The sequence below is a fragment of the Rhinopithecus roxellana genome, chromosome 1, assembly GCF_007565055.1.
Source record: "Rhinopithecus roxellana isolate Shanxi Qingling chromosome 1, ASM756505v1, whole genome shotgun sequence".
In the NCBI taxonomy this organism is placed as follows: Eukaryota; Metazoa; Chordata; class Mammalia; order Primates; family Cercopithecidae; genus Rhinopithecus; species Rhinopithecus roxellana.
The window spans coordinates 106,685,569-106,706,059 of record NC_044549.1 but is presented as its reverse complement, the minus strand read 5'-3'; the positions used below and the strand labels follow the sequence as shown (position 1 = coordinate 106,706,059).

At 38.0% G+C, this 20,491-nt stretch overlaps 1 protein-coding gene across 2 annotated transcripts in view; it reads left to right on the top strand.

Annotated features, from left to right (window-relative positions):
• Positions 1–9,800, top strand: part of TSC22D2 (TSC22 domain family member 2) — a 65,908-nt gene extending 56,108 nt beyond the window's left edge. The window contains exons 2-3 of one of the 2 annotated variants that reach the window (XM_030928831.1): positions 1,219–1,299; positions 9,784–9,800. In XM_030928831.1, coding sequence (XP_030784691.1) covers positions 1,219–1,270 — 52 coding nt within the window. In that variant the 3' untranslated portion in view covers positions 1,271–1,299; positions 9,784–9,800. Of the gene's footprint in view, positions 1–1,218; positions 1,300–4,232; positions 4,317–9,783 lie in introns of those variants that run through there. The other variant, XM_030928832.1, reaches the window with a different exon arrangement.
• The last annotated feature ends 10,691 nt before the right edge of the window (positions 9,801–20,491 follow it).

The window sequence follows — 20,491 nt, the reverse complement described above, 5'->3', positions numbered from 1 at the left end:
CACTGTAGGTACTGACAACCCAAGGCAGAATAGGTTTTGCTAGGCTTTGGCCTTTTATTCTTTGACATAGGTCAGTCCTGCAGGCTTCTTTTTTCTAAGTCTCCTGCTTATCCAAAACTAGGCCTTTTCTCCCACCTCCTTCTGCTTCAAGCCTCTTAATAATCCATATTTCTATTTCCTAGCAGTAGTAATAGTTTATTATTTAGTGATGTATACTTGCACCCTATTTACTCCTTTTCAACATTTCAAGATAAATCTTTGTCATATATTTCTGTACCAGTACACAGAATTTCTACAGCAAGATCCCTTTAAATGCATGGCTTTCCTTCATTGGTTGCAAGGATTACTTTATACAAGTGCTATTGTAACTATATCTTTCGTGGAGTATAATTGGTATGACATGCTGTGTTCATAGATGAAAATGCTAAGTGAGGCACTCTGAAGCAAGTTAAAGTTCACAGACATTCTTGCTTCCCCCCCCCCCCCCCACACCCCGCCATGGAATCATCAAATAAGAAAAATAAGACAAATTTTCAGATTGGCGATGGTCAAGTAAGACGCTGGTATTTTGCACTGGTGCTGTCCACTTAGTTGTTGAGTTTGTTCAGCATACCTGGATGGTGAGTGAGTTAGCTTTATTTTTCATTCTCAGCAGGGAAACTGATAGACTAGGCAGTTTGGGGAGTTTTCCCATTGTCTACTGTCATGGGTCCAGAGTATCTAAGTTTACAGACTACGACGTTGTCCACAGAAGCCATATTTATCCCTTTGGAGGGAAGGGAAAGGTGTGCTTAGATCGTAAAAACAACTGAATTTTAAAACAAGGCAAATGCCACAGTTCAACTTTTCCATAAAAAAGTTAAGTTCATCTCTTCATCCTTTTGCATTCCTACAATATTTCCATATAACAACTGTAAAATACTCTTGCCTGCTGCAATCCAAATGTTATCCAGATCACAGTTCTTGCTGTCATTTCACAGGCATGCAATGTATCTATAGATAGGTCATACCTGAGGGAGATCAGAGACAGCAAGGGAACATTTTCCCCACATTTGAGACTAAAATAATAACAGGTCAGTGTCTAATTCTAGTTTTCCTACTAAAAAGAAACATGTATGACATTGTAAAACCCTAAAAGTGACGTTTTCAAGAAATTTAGGCTTCATTATTTTATTTTTAAAAAATATTGACATGCAATTTAATTCTATTTCAATTTAGGTGCTGCAACCTGTACTGGATGTTTGGGGATAGAAAGATGATTGGGACATGATTTGTGTGCTCCCATGAGCTCAGTCCAGTGTAAGTGTAAAAGTTAAAGTGCCATATTGTTTATTCAGAGTATATGTTATAGTTTGTGAACCTTATATCATTTGTTAAATGAAAGGTTTTTATAAATCAACAGTAATATTGCCATCCCATGTAAAAATCCTTTGATATTGCCAGGAAACAACTTCAAATCACCAGAAAGCTTTAACATCAAATAATACTTTCAGAAGGAGGGGAAAAGCCTCCCACCTCGACATTGAGCCTGTGAAGTATTCCCTAAAAAAGAGGAACTAATCTGAGAAAAGTTTACACATTTTTAATACTCTTAAGTTGTAGATAATGGAATTGATTTAAATCAAAGTTAACTAGAATAGGATTCATGTGTCATGAATTATATTGTCTATTGTCTCATAAGCAACACACTTATTATCTTGGCTGACAAAATCAGCTACCATTCAATGAACCAAGTTAAGAATAACTCAGGTGACTGATGCCAAAAATAAATCTCTAATAGAGCTGAGAATCCAGAAACACAAATATATGTTGAGTAAGTAATAAAAGTGATATTTCAAATTAGTAAGGAAAAAATTGATTATTCAATAAATAGTATGGGATAGCATAACAATTTAGAAAAAATATAAAGTTAGATCTTTCACAAAAATTAACTCCAGCTAGACTAGCTGTTAGTCTTCTACTTTTTGGTTACTCCCTTTTAGAAATTGGAAGCTATATACCCTTTCCCTTTGAAAATGCACATAAGCAAAGAACTTTACAAATCGGTTATGAAGAGATGCTCCATCTCAGCAAAATAAGGAAAGTGCACATTAAAACACAAGAAACCATCTCAGATCCAACTAATATTTAGCATGCATACAAATAAAAAACTGGAAAGGGTGTGGAAAAACAGGAATACATTGCTAGTGAGCATACAAATTGGCACAGCCTCTTTTAAAGACAATTGTGTATCACCCATTAAATTTTAAAAGTCGCACACCCTGTGACCTAACAATTCCAACTTTTAATGTCCTAAAGAAACATACATGTGTTCACAAGATAACTTGTACAATGATGTCAATTGCACCTTTGTTTGTACAGTAGACCCCCTTATCTGCAGTTTCACTTTTTGAGGTTGCGGTCATCCAAGGTCAACCACAATACAAAAATATTAAATGGAAAATTCCAGAAATGAACATAAGTTTTAAACTTCAAACCTTTCTGCATAGTATAATAAAAATCTCTCACTATCCCTCTCCATCCTGCCTGGGACAGGAATCATCCCCTTGTCCAGTGTATCCACAGTGTGTACTCTCTGCCCATTAGTCATTTCTTTTATCAGATCATAAAAAAACATAGTACATAGAGGGTTTGGTACTATTCATGGTTTCAGGCATTCAGTGGGGGTCTTGGAAAATATCCTCCATGATGGGGGAGCTACTGTAATACTATGAAATTGGAAAAACCAAAATACTCATCAAGAGGATGGAATATGGTACACATGATGAAATATTAAGTATCAATGAAAAAGAGAAAGTCCTACATGTCTGGCATGGAAGGATCTCCAGGAGACAATGTTAAAAGTTTGAGGGAAAAAATTGAAAGACAATACCTGTAATACATACGATACTATTGATGTTACATCACACACACACACACACACAAATACTGTATAGTGTACTTCTACAAGTACATATTTGTGTATTATATAGAGAGAAGGTCTGGAAGGATACTAACCAAACTGTTAACAGTAGTTTGGTAGCGTGCATTAGCTTTAACTGTAATGTTTGATGTTTTTGAATATGCATTTATGTATTGTTTGTGTAATGACAAATTAATAAATTAGAAATAAAATAATGTTTTCTTCTTGTCTGCTGCTGTTTCCACTGGTACCTGGGGTCTCATCATGTTCAGTGTCTTTCCTCCCCAGGAATATCTTCCCCTTCTACCTGTTTCTTCTGCTTCGCCTTCTCCTATGGCTTTTTCACATCAGTATTTATACAGGCTCAATAAATAACTGGCCAATAAATGAGTAGCCCACCTCCCCTAACTGAAAATGTGTTCCCTCCACTTGCTTTTTCAGCTCCCTCCGCTTCCTTTCCACTTTTACCTCTTCCACGTACAGCTCATCACAAACGCAGTCTGGCTTTAGCTCCCACTGTGCCACTGAAACTGTTCTCGTCAAGGTCTTTGATGATCACTTTGTTGCTAATTCTATCCCATATCTATTGAACTGCTTTACTCCTAATTTCTCTTTATGATCATTTCATTACTCTAGTAGTTTTCTATCTCTTCATTTTCTAACTTTACTTTTTTTTTTAAGAGTTTCCCTTATGAAAAGTATATAGTTGAATTTTCTTTTTTGAACCAGGCAACACTTCATTCCATAAAATAGAATAAGTGTTCCCAATTTTTTCTTTTATAGAGATGAAGTCTTGCTATGTTGCCCAGGCTGGCTTTGAACTCCTAGGCTCAAACAATCCTCCCTCCTCAGTCTCCCAAGTAGCTGGGACTACAGGTATCCATCACTGTTTCTGGCTTGAATTTTTAATTTCTTAACCCAATCTGTCTTTTGATAGAAAAATTAGTCGATGTCTGTTTCATCAGTGGCATATTTGGATGTATTTCTGCCACCTTATTTCATGTTTTCTCCTTAAAATGCTTTCTAGGCAAGCCCCACTCCCACCCCCGGCCACTGCCCCACCACACACACACCCTTTTTCCCTTTTCTTGGCTTTCATTCAGTTGTTTCTTACTCATTTTTGATCCCTCTCTTGGTTGGGAAGTTATACATTCCATATGCATTCTTCCAGTGGTTACAATTTTGTTTAGCATTTTGTTGTGGATTTCTCAACCATATACAAAAGTGAACTGTATAATGAACTCCCATGTACTTATCATCTAGTTTAAACAATTACCTACTCATGGCCAATCTTGCATTATTTATACTCCCACTCATTTCCCCTCCCCAGGATACTCAAGAATGTCACCCCCCAGAAGAGAGTTCTAAGAGGAGGAGGAAAACGTGAGCCCCAGGAGGGGAATTCCAGGCGGAGGAGGAGAAAGGGCTCTGGGACCTACATATGGGGTTTAAAGTGAAGACCTAGGAAACTTGGGGTGAGAGGATGCCAACACTTAGAAATAATCCATGATGCTCTGGATTATTTTGAACGAAATCCAAGATATCATAGACTTCATCCATATATATTTCAGTGTATACCTCTAAAGGACAAGGATTTTTTAAAGAAAAATTATAACCAAAATACCATCACCCTACCTCAAAATTAACAATTCCTTAATATCATTAAAAATCTACTCAATGTCCACATTTCCCTGATTATCATACATTTCTTATGGTGTATTTGTTTGAATGTGGATCAAAATAAGGTCCATACACTGCAATTGGTTGGCAGGCCTCTAAAGTCTTTCTTAATATGTGGGCTTCCCATACCTCTCTTTTCCCCTTGAAATTCTTCAAGAATCACAGTTATTTGCCTCATAGCTTTTTCTGAAGTTTGAGTTTTCCTAATTGCATTCTTGTAGAATCCTCTGTCCCTGTATTTCCTAAATTAGTTCTAGAAGTTTAATCAGATTTATATTTTGTCAAGATTAATTCGTAAGTGGTGGTATATACTTCCATCATATAATGTCTGTCTCTATTTTGTGATGTTGGAAGCATTGATAATCATTACCTAGACCCATTAGCGTATTAATTCTATTATCCCTTCTCACTCATTAGCGAAATACTTCTCTAAAGAGAGACTTGCCCTTACCAACTATTCAGCTACCCTGTGGTACAGTTTGTATAAGAAAGGGAGAGGCTTAGTTCTTTCCTTTTATTTCCCAGTTTTCAAAATAGTGAGTACCTACCAAGGAATAAAAATAAATAAGGTATGATTAGGGAAGACTTACTCTGATATTTTATTCTGGGAAGAAGGCAAAGAGAATGTAGTGAGTTGATTTTGGATGCTATGACTCAGGGGTTAGTAGAGAGAAGCCAGGAAAAAGCCCCCAAAAAGTTGTTAACAGGAAATGATGACCTGAAGATTTGTCTGTTTACTGCTGAGTCTGGGAGTAACTTCTAAGTGAAGAGTACCTTGAGGGAATAGGGGTGGGAAGCCCCATATCTGGGCAGAGGCGGGGCTGGTTCAGAAGAAGCATCTGCGGGTAAGAAAAGCAAGTCAGTTAGCCCACGGATTCAGAGAGTGAAGAGTTACAGAAATGAGCAGTGGATTTTTGTGGGTTTACTTTCTGCCAAACGGAGACTAGGCATATTCTCCTTACAATCTGAGCATGAACCAGAAAACCTACTAAGAAAGGCTGCATGGGGTAGGTAACATTTAGCACATGCAACAATATTTTTTATTTTATTTTATTTTTTAGATGGAGTTTTGCTCTTGCCGCCCAGGCTAGAGTGCAATGGTGCTATCTCGGCTCACAGCAACCTCCACCTCCCCGGTTCAAGCCATTCTCCTGTCTCAGCCTCCCTAGTAGCTGGGATTACAGGCATGCGCCACCACGCCTGGCTAATTTTTGTATTTTTGTAGAGACAGGGTTTCACCATGTTGGTCAGGCTGGTCTCAAACTCCTGGCCTCAGGTGATCCACCTGCCTTGGCCTCCCAAAGTGCTAGGATTACAGGCGTGTGCCACCGCGCCTGGACAACATGCAACAATACTTCTAAGTATTTATTTATTTTTGAGACGGAGTCTTGCCCTGTCGCCCAGGCTGGAGTGCAGTGGCACCATCTCTGCTCACTGCAAGCTCCGCCTCCTGGGTTCACGCCGTTCTCCTGCCTCAGCCTCCAGAGTAGCTGGGACTACAGGCGCCTGCCACCACTCCCGGCTAATTTTTGTATTCTTAGTAAAGACGGGGTTTCACCGTGTTAGCCAGGATGGTCTCAATCTCCTAACCTTGTGATCCGCCTGCCTCGGTCTCCCAAAGTGCTAGGATTACAGGCGTGAGCCACCACGCCCAGCCTAACTTCTAAGTATTAAAGATCAGCAACTCTGGTGCTGATGTGTTCTATTGCCTTTGGTATCTGTGTCTTGATTCTCCATGGAGACCAATTTTGTTACCATCCTCATGGTCTTTCCCATAAGGAACGCACTAAGAGGTTTCAGTGTTGGGACATTAGCTTAAGAACCTAGGTGGTCAGCGGGAGAATCTGTCTGTGGGACCCTCCTATTAATGACTCCTCTTACCTACCATTCTCCAGCCAGCGTTGTCTCCTGTTCTTCTCCCCTCCCCACATTCTATCCTGCCCCGAGTAGTCTATTCGTGCTAAAGCATTCACTGAGAAAAATTGCAAAGGGAGAGTCCCTTCTCAGAAATATCAGCTTATTTTAAAATGGAAATTTTGAATACCTGTTCTGTTCTCTGGAGAGAGTGAACAAGTGGAGACTTGGCAATAGCTGTGGAAACACCGCCAGCCTCTTGCTTCCAGCAACCTTGAATTCCAAACCTGTGAATCTTAGTTTTATATTCACTGACTTCAGCTTCCTGAACCCATCCCAGTTCAGCATTAGGTAATGGCTGTGATGACAGCTGACTCATCTGGGAATGCAGCTTTCCTGGAGGCTTCCTCTGCTCAGATAATCACACTCTGGGAGGGAAAAAAGGTTACAACAATCTTCTACCCCGGGATACTCAAGAATGTCATCCCCCAGAAGGGAGTTCTAAAAGGAGGAGGAGAATGTCAGCCCCAGGAGGGGAGGTCCAGAGGGAGAAGGAGAAAGGGCTCTGGGCCCTACATAGAAGGTTTAAAGTGAAGAGCCTAGGAAACCTGGGGTGAGAGGGTGCCAGTACTTAGAGACAGAAGCTGAGTGGTGTAAAATGGAATGAGAATCCCCTCATTGCCCTTTGACAGCTGGGAAACTTCAAACTGGGCCCCGTTTAAGGGTAAGTTCTGTAAGAGTAGAGACTTCTTATTTATTCACAGTTGTATTCCTGGTACCTAGTGCAGTGATGCTTTGCTTAACAACAGGAATACATTCCGAGAAATGTATCGTTAGGTGATTTTGTCATTGTGCAAACATTATAGAGTGTACTTATACAAACCTGGATGATCTAGCCTACTACACACCTGGATTATATTGTATAACTATTGCTGCTAGTCTATAAAACTGGACAGCATGTCACTGTACTGATACTGTACTGTGACACATGATAAGTATGTGTGCACCTAAACATAGAAAAGGTAAAGATACAGTATAAAAGATTTAAAATGGTACACCTGTATAGGGCACTTACCATGAATGGAGCTTGCAGGACTGGAATTTGTTCTGGGTGAGTCAGTGAGTGCGTGGTGAATACAAAGGCCTGGGGGCATTACTGTGCACTACTGTGGACTTTATAAACACTGTACACCTAGGCAACACTAAATTTATTTTTTAAAACATTTTCCTTTAATAATAAATCAACATTAACTTATTGTAATTTTTTTTTTTTTTTTGAGACGGAGTCTTGCTCTGTTGCCCAAACTGGAGTGCAGTGGCACGATCTCGGCTCACTGCAACCTCTTCCTCACAGGTTCACGCCATTCTCCTGCCTCAGCCTCCAGAGTAGCTGGGACTACAGGCACACGCCACCATGCCCGGCTAATTTTTTTTGTATTTTTAGTAGAGACGGGGTCTCACCATGTTAGCCAGGATGGTCTCAATCTCCTGACTTCATGATCCGCCCGCCTCGGCCTCCCAAAGTGCTGAGATTACAGGCGTGAGCCACCGCGCCTGGCCTTTTGTTTGTTTGTTTGTTTTTGGTTTTTTTTGTTTTTTGTTTTTTTTGAGACAGGGTCTTGCTCTGTCACTCAGGTGGGAGTGTAGTGATATGATCATGGCTCATTGCAGCCTTCATTTATTGGGTTCAAACAGTCTCTCACCTCAGCCTCCCGAGTAGCTAGGACTACAGGCATATGCCACTGGGCCTGGCTATTTTTTTACAGAAATGGGGGTCTCCCTTTGTTGTCCAGGCTGATCTTGAACTCCTGGCCTCGAGAGAGTCTCCCTTAGGCCTCCCAAAGTGCTGGAAATACAGGTGTGAGCCACCATGCTTAGCCACTGTAATTTTTAGTTTTATAAACTTGAAATTTTGTTTTAACTTTTTTACTCCTTTGTAGTAACATTTACCTTAAAACACAAACATTCTATAAGTGTACAAAAATATTTTCTGTCTTTATATTATTACATAAGCTTTTTTCTATGTTTAAATCTTTTAACTTTTTAAACTTTTTTGTTGAAAATTGAGACACAAACCCATATATTAGCCTAGGCCTACACAGGATCAGGATCATCAATATCGCTGCCCTCTACCTCCACATCTTGTCCCACTGGAAGAGGTCTTTAGGGGCAATGAACATGCATGGAACTGTCATCTCCTATAAGAACAATGCCTTGTTCTGGAATAACTCCAAAAGGGCCTGCCTGAAGCTGTCTTACAGCTACTTTTTTTTTTTAATAAGTAGGACTGCACTCTAAAAGATAAAAAGTAGAGTATGTTAAATACATAAACCAGTAACGCAGTTGTTTATTATCATTATTAAGTATTATGTGCTATACATAATTGTATGTGCTAGACTTTTATACGACTGGCAGCGCAGTAGATTTGTTTACATCAGGCATCACCACGAACATGTGAGTAAAGCGTTACCCTATGACTTTACTGATGGTGGCCCACAGTTGACCTAAATGTTCTTATGCAGCACATGATTGTACTCTTATTAAATGAATGAATGAGGGTTCACGTCTATCTTACGTATTCTTTATTCTTGAGCTTTCTGATCTCTAAATGTAGCCTGAGATAACCAAATCATAGCCTTGTTGTGAGGATCAAACAATATAAAATATGTAAATCACGTAACTGGGATCTGGCCCACAGCAAACATGCAGTAAATGCTGGCTCTTGCTTTCTTTCTCACCCCTTTCTAGGCATCTAGTTGAAGCAACGCTCTTTCTCCTCACTGCTTTTTGACCAAAACCTTGGGAAAAAGACTAGGCAATTAGCACCTGTGATAAATCCAAGGTCACCTAGATAGGTTTAATCACCTTCTCCAAATAATAACACTACCAAGTTTTACAGCACTCCTGACAAAAAAATCTATTTTTCCTCCTTTTTTTTTTCCCTTTAAGACAGGGTCTCACTCTGTCACCCAGGCTGGAGTATAGTGGCACGATCACAGCTCACTGCAGCCTCAACCTCCTGGACTCAGGTGTATTTTTCCTCCTTTATCTCTTTAGAACCTCAAAACTACCCTAAAAGCCTTGGGAAAGCAAGTGTTTGGCTCATCTGACAGATAAAGAAACAGGTTCAGAGAATCCAGAGAGCTTGTGACCTGCCCAAGATCTCAGATCAGATTAGTGGTAGAACTAGATTCCAGCCCATGGGACGCCATAGCCCACATTTTTCTCCCCATTGTGCTTGAATAGGTTAGAGGTCACAGAAAGAAAGAACTCCTTTTCTGGAAAAAATTATGTTGAAACTACCCAATTTATACTTATTCATTGATTTGTCTACTTGATTTCATTAGGCAGCTCTGTGATTCAAGAGATGGCCATTTAGGATGGGCAAAAGAGAAAAATATATGACAATATACACTCCTTGGAATGAAGAAAGGTAAGTCTCCATCCACAAAACACCAAACAGACTTCAATCAGAACACTCTCAGTTCAAGAGGATGAGCGCTGATTGTTTATTTGTTAGAAATGTATATTTTCTGGCTGGGCCCAGTGGCTGACGCCTGTTGTAATCCCAGCACATTGGGAGGCTGAGGCAGGCAGATCACTTGAGGTCAGGAGTTTGAGACTAGCCTGGCCAACATGGTGAAAACCCATCTCTACTAAAAATACAAAAATTAGCTGGGCCTAGTGGTGTACACCTGTAATCCCAGCTACTCAGGAGGCTGAGGCAGGAGAATCACTTGAACGTGGGAGGTGAAGTTTGCAGTGAGCTGAGATGGCACCACTGCACTCATGCCTGGATGACAGAGTGAGACTCCATCTCAAAAAAAAAACAGAAAGAAAAAGAAATGAAAGGTGTATTTTCTTAATAACCAGCACATGGTTACATACACACCATGGAATACTACGCAACCTTAAAAAAGGATGAGTTCATGTCCTTTGTAGGGACATGGGTGAATCTGGAAACCATCATTCTCAGCAAACTATCACAAGGACAGAAAACCAAACACCACATGTTCTCACTCATAGGTGGGAACTGAACAATGAGAACACTTGGACACACGGTGGGGAACATCACACATTGGGGCCTGTCGTGGGGTAGCGGGAGGGAGGAGGGATGGCATTAGGAGATATACCTAATGTAAATGACGAGTTAATGGGTGCAGCACATCAACATGGCACATGTATACATATATAACAAACCTGCATGTTGTGCACTTGTACCCTAGAACTTAAAGTATAATAATAAAAAAAGCTTCAAAAAAATAAGTAGCACGTGCTCATTGAAATATTTCAATAAAGAATTTTCAAAAAAAGGCAAAATTATTCATCTGCAATCCCACTCTGCAGAATAAAACTGCTAAGTTTTCTCTGCACATAATCGAGATACATACACACATTTCATGTTTTCATTTACCATAAATGAGATTATACTAAACATATTTTTCTTCAACTTGCTTTCTACATATCTAAAGTAATCATGGACATCTTTTCATGACAGAACATAGAGATTGTCTTTATTCTTTTAAATAGCTGCATAGTGTTGTATAATAAGCCATATCACAACAGTCCCCTACTCATGGATGTTTAGATGGCACTTAGTTTTTTTCTGTAATCAAAATTGTTTATCTATACATCTTTGGCTAGTTATATGAGAATTTCTTTAGAATAAGAGCGGCCAACATTTCTTGAGCCCTTTACCTTCACATCATGTGAGTAAGACAAATTGCTGAGCCAAGGGTAGGGCATTTCACTGTAGAAAAGTAGAGACCTGAGGCTCACAAAGGGTAAAGCTAGGATTTTTTGATATGTAATCAGAGTAGAAACTCAGTTCCCTAGCTCCAAAACCCAGATTCCTTTTAGCCTCCAAATATATGTATCTTTTTTGTTTTGTTTTGTTTTGTTTTGTTTGTTTTGAGACAGGGTCTCACTCTTATTACACAGGCTGGAGTACAGTGGCAGGATCTCAGCTCACTGCAACCTCTGCCTCCCAAGCTCAAGCTATCCTCCCACGTCAGCTTCCCAAGTAGCTGGGATTACAGGTTCATGCCACCACACCTGGCTGATTTTTGTATTTTTTGTAAAGACAGGGTTTTGCCATGTTGCCCCACTGGTCTCGAACTTCTGAGCTCAAGCAATCTGCCCACCTCAACCTCCTAAAGTGCTAGGGTTACAGGGATGAGCCACTGCACCAGTCTAGCCTCCAAATATATTGATATTCTGATAAGATGTCACAGGGCTATTTATCTTTTATTTGAACCCCTTGTGTCCCTCTGTTCCACTTAACTAAAAAATTACCTATCCCCAGGGGGAAAAGCCGAGTGGATGAAAAAGCAAAAAATGGTTAAGCTGCAGTGCTCCAAGGAGACTAATCAAAGCATGTAAATATTATTTAAAATATCCTTTTAGGCTGAGTGTGGTGGCTCAATCCCAGCACTCTGGGAGGCCGAGGTGGGCGGATCGCCTGAGGTCAGGAGTTTGAGACTAGCCTGGCCAACATGGTGAAACCCCGTCTCTACTAAAAACACAAAAATTAGCTGGGTATGGTGGCAGGCACCTGTAATCCCAGTTATTTGAGAGGCAGGAGAATTGCTTGAACCTGGGAGGCAGAGGTTGTAGTGAGCCAAGATTGCGCCGCTGCACTCCAGCCTGGATGACAGAGCAAGACTCATCTCAAAAAATAAATAAATAAAATAAGATAAGGTATCCTTTTAATATATTTTAATCAGCTTTATTGAGGTATAATTTATTCACTAAAATGCACATTTTAAATAAAGCTTGCTAAGTTTTGAAAAAGGATACAGCCATGTAACCACAACCACAGCCAAGATGAATGTCTTTGTATATCCTATACACAGTGTCATCAGATATAAGTATTGCAGATATCTTCTTCCAGTCTGTGACTTGCTTTTTCATTTTGAGCAGAAAGTTTTCATGTGACAAAGTCCAATTTATCAAAGTTTTCTTTTATGGTTCACATTGAGTCTAAGAAGAAATCTTTGCCTACCCCAAGATCATGAAGATTTTCTCCTATGTTCTCATCTAGAAATTTTATATAGTTTTTACGTGTAAGTCTCTGATCCCTCTTAATTTTTGTATATAGTACGAAACAACAGTATGAATTTATCTTTTGCATATGGATATCCAATTGATTCAGAATTATTTGTTGAAAAGATTATCCTTTCTCTATTGAACGATTTTGGTACCTTTGTCAAAAATTGACTATAAATGTAAAACCTTTAAATGTAAATACAAACTCTATTTCTGTCAATTCTATTCTGTTGAGCTATATGCCTATCTTTATGCCAATACAACAATGTCTTGATTTCTGTAGCTATATAGCAAATTTTGAAATCAGATAGTATAAGTCTTCAAATTTATTTTTTTTTTCAAAATTGCTTTGGCTATTGTAACTATAGCTGATAGAATTGACCAATGAAGCTGCAGTAGGCAGAATTCTAAGATGCCCTGGGACTGTAAATATGATGGGTTTTACTCTTATGATTAGCTTATGTTATATGAAACAGTTGACTTAAAGAAAGGGAGATTAGCCACATGAACCTTTTAAAAGCAGAAAATTTTTTTGGTTGATGGAAAAAGAGAAAGCTAGAAATCTGAAGCACTAGAAATATTTAATGAACTGTTGTGGCTTGAAGATGGAGCAGGCCACATGACAAGGAATGCAGGCAGCCTCTAGGAGCTAAAAGCAGCCCCTGAGGGACTACCAGCAAGAAAATGGGGCTCTCACTCCTACAAGGTCAAGGAAATGAATTATGCCAACAACCTAAGAGATCTTGGAAGTGATTCTTTTCCAGAGCCTCCAGATGAGAACTCAGTCTGACAGACACCTTGATTTCTAGTCTCACCATGTCAGACTTCTGGAATACAAAACTGAGGGCTAATAAAAGGGTGTTATTTTCAGCCTCTACATTTACAGCAATTTGTTATTCAGCAATAGGAAATGAATACAGAGCTGTCTGGACCCAAGCTTTTCTTTATGGGAAGCATTTTATCTATTAAATGAATTTCTGTACTTGTTATAGGTAGATTCAGGTTTTCTAATTCTTCTTAGGTCAGTTTTGGTAATTTGTATCTAAGAATCTTTGCATTTAAGTTTTCCAATTTGTTAATGTAAATTTGTTCATAGTAGTCCTGTGAACTCTTTAATTTCCATAAGACTGGTAGTGACGAACCGTTTCATTTTTGATTTTGAAAATATTCTATTTCTCTCCTCCTTGGTTAGTCTAGCTCAAGATTTCTCAATTTTGTTGACTTTTTTCCAAGAACATGATTTTTATTGGTTTTTATTTTCTTTTCTCAATTTCATTGATTTCTACTTTTTATTATTTCTTTCCCTTTGCTTGTTTTATTTTATTCCTTTTTCTAGATTCTTGAGGTGGAAGGTTAGATTAAGATTTTTCTCTTTTTATAATGTATGTGTTTAATACATTTCCTCTCTGCACTAACTGCATCCCACAAACTTGATTTTGTGTGTGTTTTCCTTTTAACTCAACTCAAAATATTTTCTAATTTCCCTCATGATTTCTTTTTTGACCTATGGGTTATTTAAAAGCATGTTATTTAATTTCCAAATATCTGGAGATTTCCAAATTTCCTTCTATTGCTCATTTCTAATATAATTCTGTTGTGGTAAGAGAACATACTTTGTATGATTTCAATTCTGTTAAATGTGAGCCTTGTATCATGGCCTAGCATCCAGTCTATTATGGAGAAGGTTCCATGTACACTAAAAAGAATGAGTATTCTGCTGTTATTAGGTGTGGTGTTCTAAAAATGTCAGTCAGTTGTATCAGGTTGGTTGATAGTCTTCTATATCCTTACTAATTTTCTATCAAATGGGGTATTGAAGTCTCTTTGAATAGTGTTTTTCAATTCTATCAACTTTTGCTTTATGTATTTAGGAGCTCTGTTGTTAGGTACATATTCATTTATAATTGTTACATATTCATTATAAAGCATCCCTCTGTCTCTAGTAATATGTCTTGCCTTAAAGTCTATTAATATAGCCACTCCAACTCTCCTAGGGTACTGTTTTTATGGCATTTCCCCCCTATCCTTTTACTTTCAACCTGTTTTTATCTTTAAATCTAATGTGTCTCTTGTAGGTAGCATATAGTTAGATCTTGCTTTTATTAGTCACTCAATCTCTGACTTTCGAATAGCATTTAGATTATTCATATTTAATATAGTTATTGATAAGGTTCAATGTCTGTCTTCCATTTTCTATTTTATTTATGTCCCATGTGTTTCTTCTTCCTTCGTTTCTCCTTTACTGTCTTTTGTGTTAAATGGATATTTTTTTGTGTGCAGCTTTTATTCCTTTGTTAGTTTTTAAAAATTATTACATTGTTTTGAGTTTTGTAAATTTTTTTACTGTTTGCTATAGGGATTATAATATGCATCTTAACAAAATCTACTTCAAATTAATATGAATGTAATTCTAGTAAAATTATAAAAATTTGCTCCAATATAACTGCATTCCGCCCTTTTTGTTATTTTATTATTGTCACATATATTACTTCAAGGTTATAAACTCAAACTCAACAATACACAAGATTATAATTATCATTTTATAAAAGTTAAAAGATTTGCATATATGCTTATATATTTTTATGTATATATAATATTCCTATTTACCTATTTACTTTTTAATATGCTTTTCATTTCTATGTATGAATCTGAGTTACTGTGTGGTATCATTCATTTTCAGCCTGAAGTATCTTCTTTTAAAGCAAGTACACTGGCAATAGATTTGCCTGAGAATTTATTTCTTCTTTATTTTTGAAGAATAATTTTGCTGAATATAGAATTCTCGGTTAACAGAATTTCTTCTTTTTTTTCTTTGAAATGGAGTCTCACTCTGTCAGCCCAGGCTGGAGTGCAGTGGCACAATCTTAGCTCACTGCAACCTCCACTTCCTGAGTTCAAGTAATTCTCCCACCTTAGCCTCCCTAGTAACTGGGACTACAAGTGCATGCCACTACACCTGGATAATGTTTTTGTATTTTTGGTAGAGACAGGATTTCACCATGCTGGCCAGTCTAGTCTTGAATTCCTGAGCTCAAGCCTTCACCTCCCAAAGTGCTGGGATTACACCCAGCTCTATGTATACTTTTACATGTTTTTTTTTTTTTCCCACGTTTTTAGGTTGGCAAAAACATTTAATACAAATGCTAATAGATGCAAAGAATATAATGTTTAGATTATTATAAAAACTGGGTTTTTTGGGGTTTTTTTTTTTTTTGAGACCAAGTCTTTCTCTGTTGCCCAGACTAGAGTGCAGTGGCATGATCTCAGCTCACTGCAACCTCCTCCTCCTGGGTTCAAGCAATTCTCCTGCCTCAGCCTCCCGAGTAGTTGGGACTACAGGCACATGTCGCCACACCTAGCTAATTTTTTGTATTTTAGTAGAGACGGGGTTTCACCATGTTGCCCAGACTGGTCTCAAACTCCTGAGCTCAGGCAATCCACCCGCCTTGGCTAGGATTACAGGCTTAAGCCACCGTGTCTGGCCTATGGCTGGTAATTTTAAGAGTTAATTCATGTATCCATGGATGAATATTACTTGCTGCTGGGCACAGTGGCTCGCACCTGCAATCCCAACACTTTGGGAGGCCAAGGCAGGTGGATGACTTGAGGCCAAGAGTTTGAGACCAGCTGGGCAACATGGCAAAATATCTTCTCTACTAAAAATACAAAAATTAGCCACGCATGGTGGCACATGCCTGTAATCCCAGCTATTCTGGAGGCTAAGGCACAAGAATCGCTTAAACACTGGAGGCGGAGGGTGAGCGGAGATCATGCCGCTGCACTCCAACCTGGGAGAAAGAGCTAGACTCCGTCTCAAAAAAAGAAAAATTACTTGATGGTAGAACAAGACATATTTAACATCAATTTTATTTCTTTTTTAAAATCTGAGTTAGTTTTGTTTCAAGCATCAATTCTATTTCTATTTTTCATTTTTATAGATGTTGGCTCTGAAAAACCTTGTTGACTTAAGTAGATAAGAATGGGAGAGTTGTTACATCAACATCAATCTTTGAATTGAGTTCTATGCCAAAATTTACATAGTGATTGCTCTTCAGATATTATTTTACATGATCAATAAGCTAAAAACTCAATTAGGTCTTTCTTCAATTTTGCTGAAATCAAAAATTGAGAAATTCCTGCTTTGCAAAAGGACTTGTTACCTAGTCAATAAAACCTAAGGTGATATTTCAAATTGTCCATTTGTTTGGACCCCAGAGCTTTTTAGACTCCAGGGAAAGGCCACACAGTAAGAACAGTATGAGAAGAAGGAGGAAGGGAGGGTGCATTCTCAGTAGAACAGTGTTAGGAAAGAGTACCTATGGAAGTTGAAGATACGAAATTGATTGCCTTAAAGCTATTCTTGCCTGATTTCCTTTGTAAAAGTCTTTGGACCTCACTTCAAAGACCACTGATCTAAATTTCTTTTCAAAGTATGCTTGCAGCTGGGCACGGTGGCTCACACCTGTAATCCCAACACTTTGGGAGGCCAAGGCAGGCATATCACCTGAGGTCAGGAGTTCAAGACCAGCCTGGCCAACATGGTGAAACCCCGTCTCTACTAAAAATACAAAAATTAGCTGGGTATGGTGACACACGCCTGTAGTCTCAGCTACTCGGGAGGCTGAGGCAAGAGAATCACTTGAGCCCAGGAGATGGAGGTTGCAGTGAGCAGGGATCATACCACTGCACTCTAGCCTGGACAACAGAGTAAGACTCTGTCTCAAAAATAAATTAATTAATTAATAATAATAAAACAAAATATGCTTATAATGCCCCCCAAATGGGTAAATTTAAAAATATATCTTAAGAAATAAAGCAGTGGTACATAAAGCAAAAATCTTAATGGTGGCCAAGTGACTGAAGCATAGGGAATCCCACCATAGTGAATACAGTACAGGCTTTGATATCAAACAAATACAAATTTGAATTCTAGGGACCTTGCACAAGTCACTTTACCACTCTGAGCCTCAGTTTCCTCATCTGTAAAATGGTAATACCTACTTCATAGGGTGTTTTTAAGGGCTAAATGAGGTAATATATAGAAAAATGCTTCTATAGACTACAAAACAAAGCTATAAATCCTGTTGAAAGTAATATATTTCCACCTTGTCCCCTGGTATTAATTGAACTAGTCATAGATATCTCAGTAAAGGAATATCCTCCCTTGGGCCTGAGTCCTAGGTTAAATAACCGAGATTCAAGAGTTTGACTCTGATATCAGACGTTAGTTGGACCCAAAATTTAAATCTATAGTATTTTATCAGTATTTATTTATTCCCTTACTAAATATAACAATTGTGTTCTAAATCATAACGCTTCAGAGAATACTAAGGTTGCTTCCTATCCCATAATACCAGGAAATGGAAGGAGAAAAATACCTCATGCAAAAGTGTGTAACTATTTCCTGAGTGCACACATGCTGGGAAGCACACACCACTGTCTCCTTGCACATCCTATCCTGTATGATGGCTCCATTGCCAGGTGTCTTATCTCATAATTGCCACACATATTTGAGGTTATTATTTGATGTTTATGGTATTATGAAACACATACAAACTTGTTCCTCATGAATCTAAGGCTGACAGAAGAAATGAAAAAATCGTCTTATAGTTCAAAATCTGTGTGTGAATTAAAAGAGCAACATGGTTAAACATAAAAATGAATGATAGTACCCATAAAGTTCTAGAAAAATCAACAGAGAGCTATAAAAGATGATATAATTGAGGCTTTTTAGAGCATGTAAATCAAGAATACATAGAGATTGTAAAATATTTCTACTCTGTCCATGCCCTTCTTTCTTCTGTTACAGCATTCTTATATTTTTAAAAAAGGATTTTTCTATATTGTGCTATGATGAGACAATATGTAGCAACAAATCTGACATTCTAACACATAAAACATTTTTTACCCCAAAACAATATTGCGGCTACTACACTATGGATAAAATGGTCCCAAAACACTATTATTTTAAGAGTTGGCTTTTAGGTCACATTTTATAACAAAACAAAATGAAAACATTTTATTCATATCAATATGAGACATATTGATCTTAGAAATACAAGGATTTAATTTTTCATTTTTAATACTGTTCTTGGTATAAAGATTTTTAAATGCAATACATTATTTATATAATTTCTTGCAGTAATAATCTATTTAGGAGACATTTTTTAGTCTCTATCAAACCAAGCACACATTATCTGCCTTGTTCTCTTGTAGATATTCAGTTAAAATACATCCTAATGTTTAAAGTGTTCAAATACATTTGGTAAATGTTAAACATTTAAAATCACCTAGTGCCCAAAAGAACTGCATAGATATGTAAAGATACATATGACTATTCAGGACCTAGGTTTACTGAAGAACTATGGAATACATCAATAATAATTTTATTTACAAAACTCTGTATGTATTAATATATGTACTTAAAAATCAGAAAAATATTCTCCAAAGTGTCAGCAATGATTAAGTTTGGGCTAGGGCAGAGAAGAAAGGGGTACCACAGGATTTTTAGATTTTTACACATATTTTTATTGAATATTTTTATAATGGGCAGACATAATTTTTCTGATATAAAGATGTATATTTAATTAAAATCAGTTGGGAATGCAGTTTCAGCAGTAAGGAAACTAAGTCAGTTGTGACAGTTATTTTTTATTTATTTTTATTTTTTAAGACAGAGTCTTGATCTGTTGCCCAGGCTGGAGTATAGTGGCACAATCTCAGCTCATTGTAACCTTTCCTCCCAGGTTCAAGCAATTCTCCTGCCTCAGCCTCCTGAGTAGCTGGGATTACAGGCATGCACCACCACACCTGGCTAATTTTTGTATTTTTAGTAGAGACAGGGTTTCACCATGTTGTCCAGGCTGGTCTCGAACTCCTGGCCTCATAATCTACCTGCCTCAGCCTTCCAAAGGGCTGGGATTACAGGCATAAGCCACGGCATCCGGCTGACAGTTACTTCCAAAAGTGAGGCCTTAGCCTAACAACATCTTTGAAATCTGCCTAATCCAGCAGTGAAGGAATTTAAGAGCACCTCCTCTGTGCCTGCTTCAAGCTCTCTGAGTCCAAGAGCAGGAGACTCCTGCCTAAGGAATAGATGTTATTGATATGTAAGACTCATTTCAACTAGCCCTTTTATCTACCAAGTTCTTGATTTGAAATGCTGTAAAAAAGTTCAGAGCAACCTTTTCAGAAGAGAATATCTTAGTCTCAGCACTCAAAATGACAACAAAGTTCATTTCATTCAGTTTAGAAATATTCAGATAATTCTTAGCCTTTTGGGTTCTCTTTTAAATTGCTTACTTCCCTTACTTATACTTGGTTTCTCTATAACACTGTTTTCTGCTCTGTGAAATAGTTACTGTCTACACACTCTGTCTCTAATCTTCATAGTTTTTGGTAAAGTGTTTCCCCAACTTACCTGATCACAAAAGTCACAAACCAAGGATGTTTGTTAAAAATAAAATTTCTTGGCCTTCCCTCCCTCAAGAACTGCTTAATTATGATCTGTGAGGGATCTTAAAATCACTGCAGGTGATTTTTATGATCAGGTAAGTTTCAGAAACACTGCCTTAGTTAAACAAATATCTAGTAGAGTCCTAAGTTTTTGCAACTGGTTGAGTCCAAGAAACACTCTAGACAAGTGGCTCCAAACTTTAGCATTCATCTGAATCACCTGGAGAGTGACAATAGTAAGGTGGCAGAAAAGGAAGTCTCAACCCTCATTTCCCACAAAAACACAGATTTAACAATGACATAAGTAATAAAATACCTTTATGAGAAGTCTAGAATCCAGTTAGGAAGTTACAGTACTGTAGACAAGCATAAAATCAAGATCAGCTGCACTGAATTGGGTAAGAAGAGCAATTTCACTTTACTTGCATCAGCCCCTCACCCAAGCTGTATAGCTGAACAGTGAGATTGGGATTGGGAGTCTATTTGAGGGGCTGGAGGAGATGGTGTGGCAAAAATCCAATGTCCCTGTTTTTTTTTTTTTTCTTTTTCCTT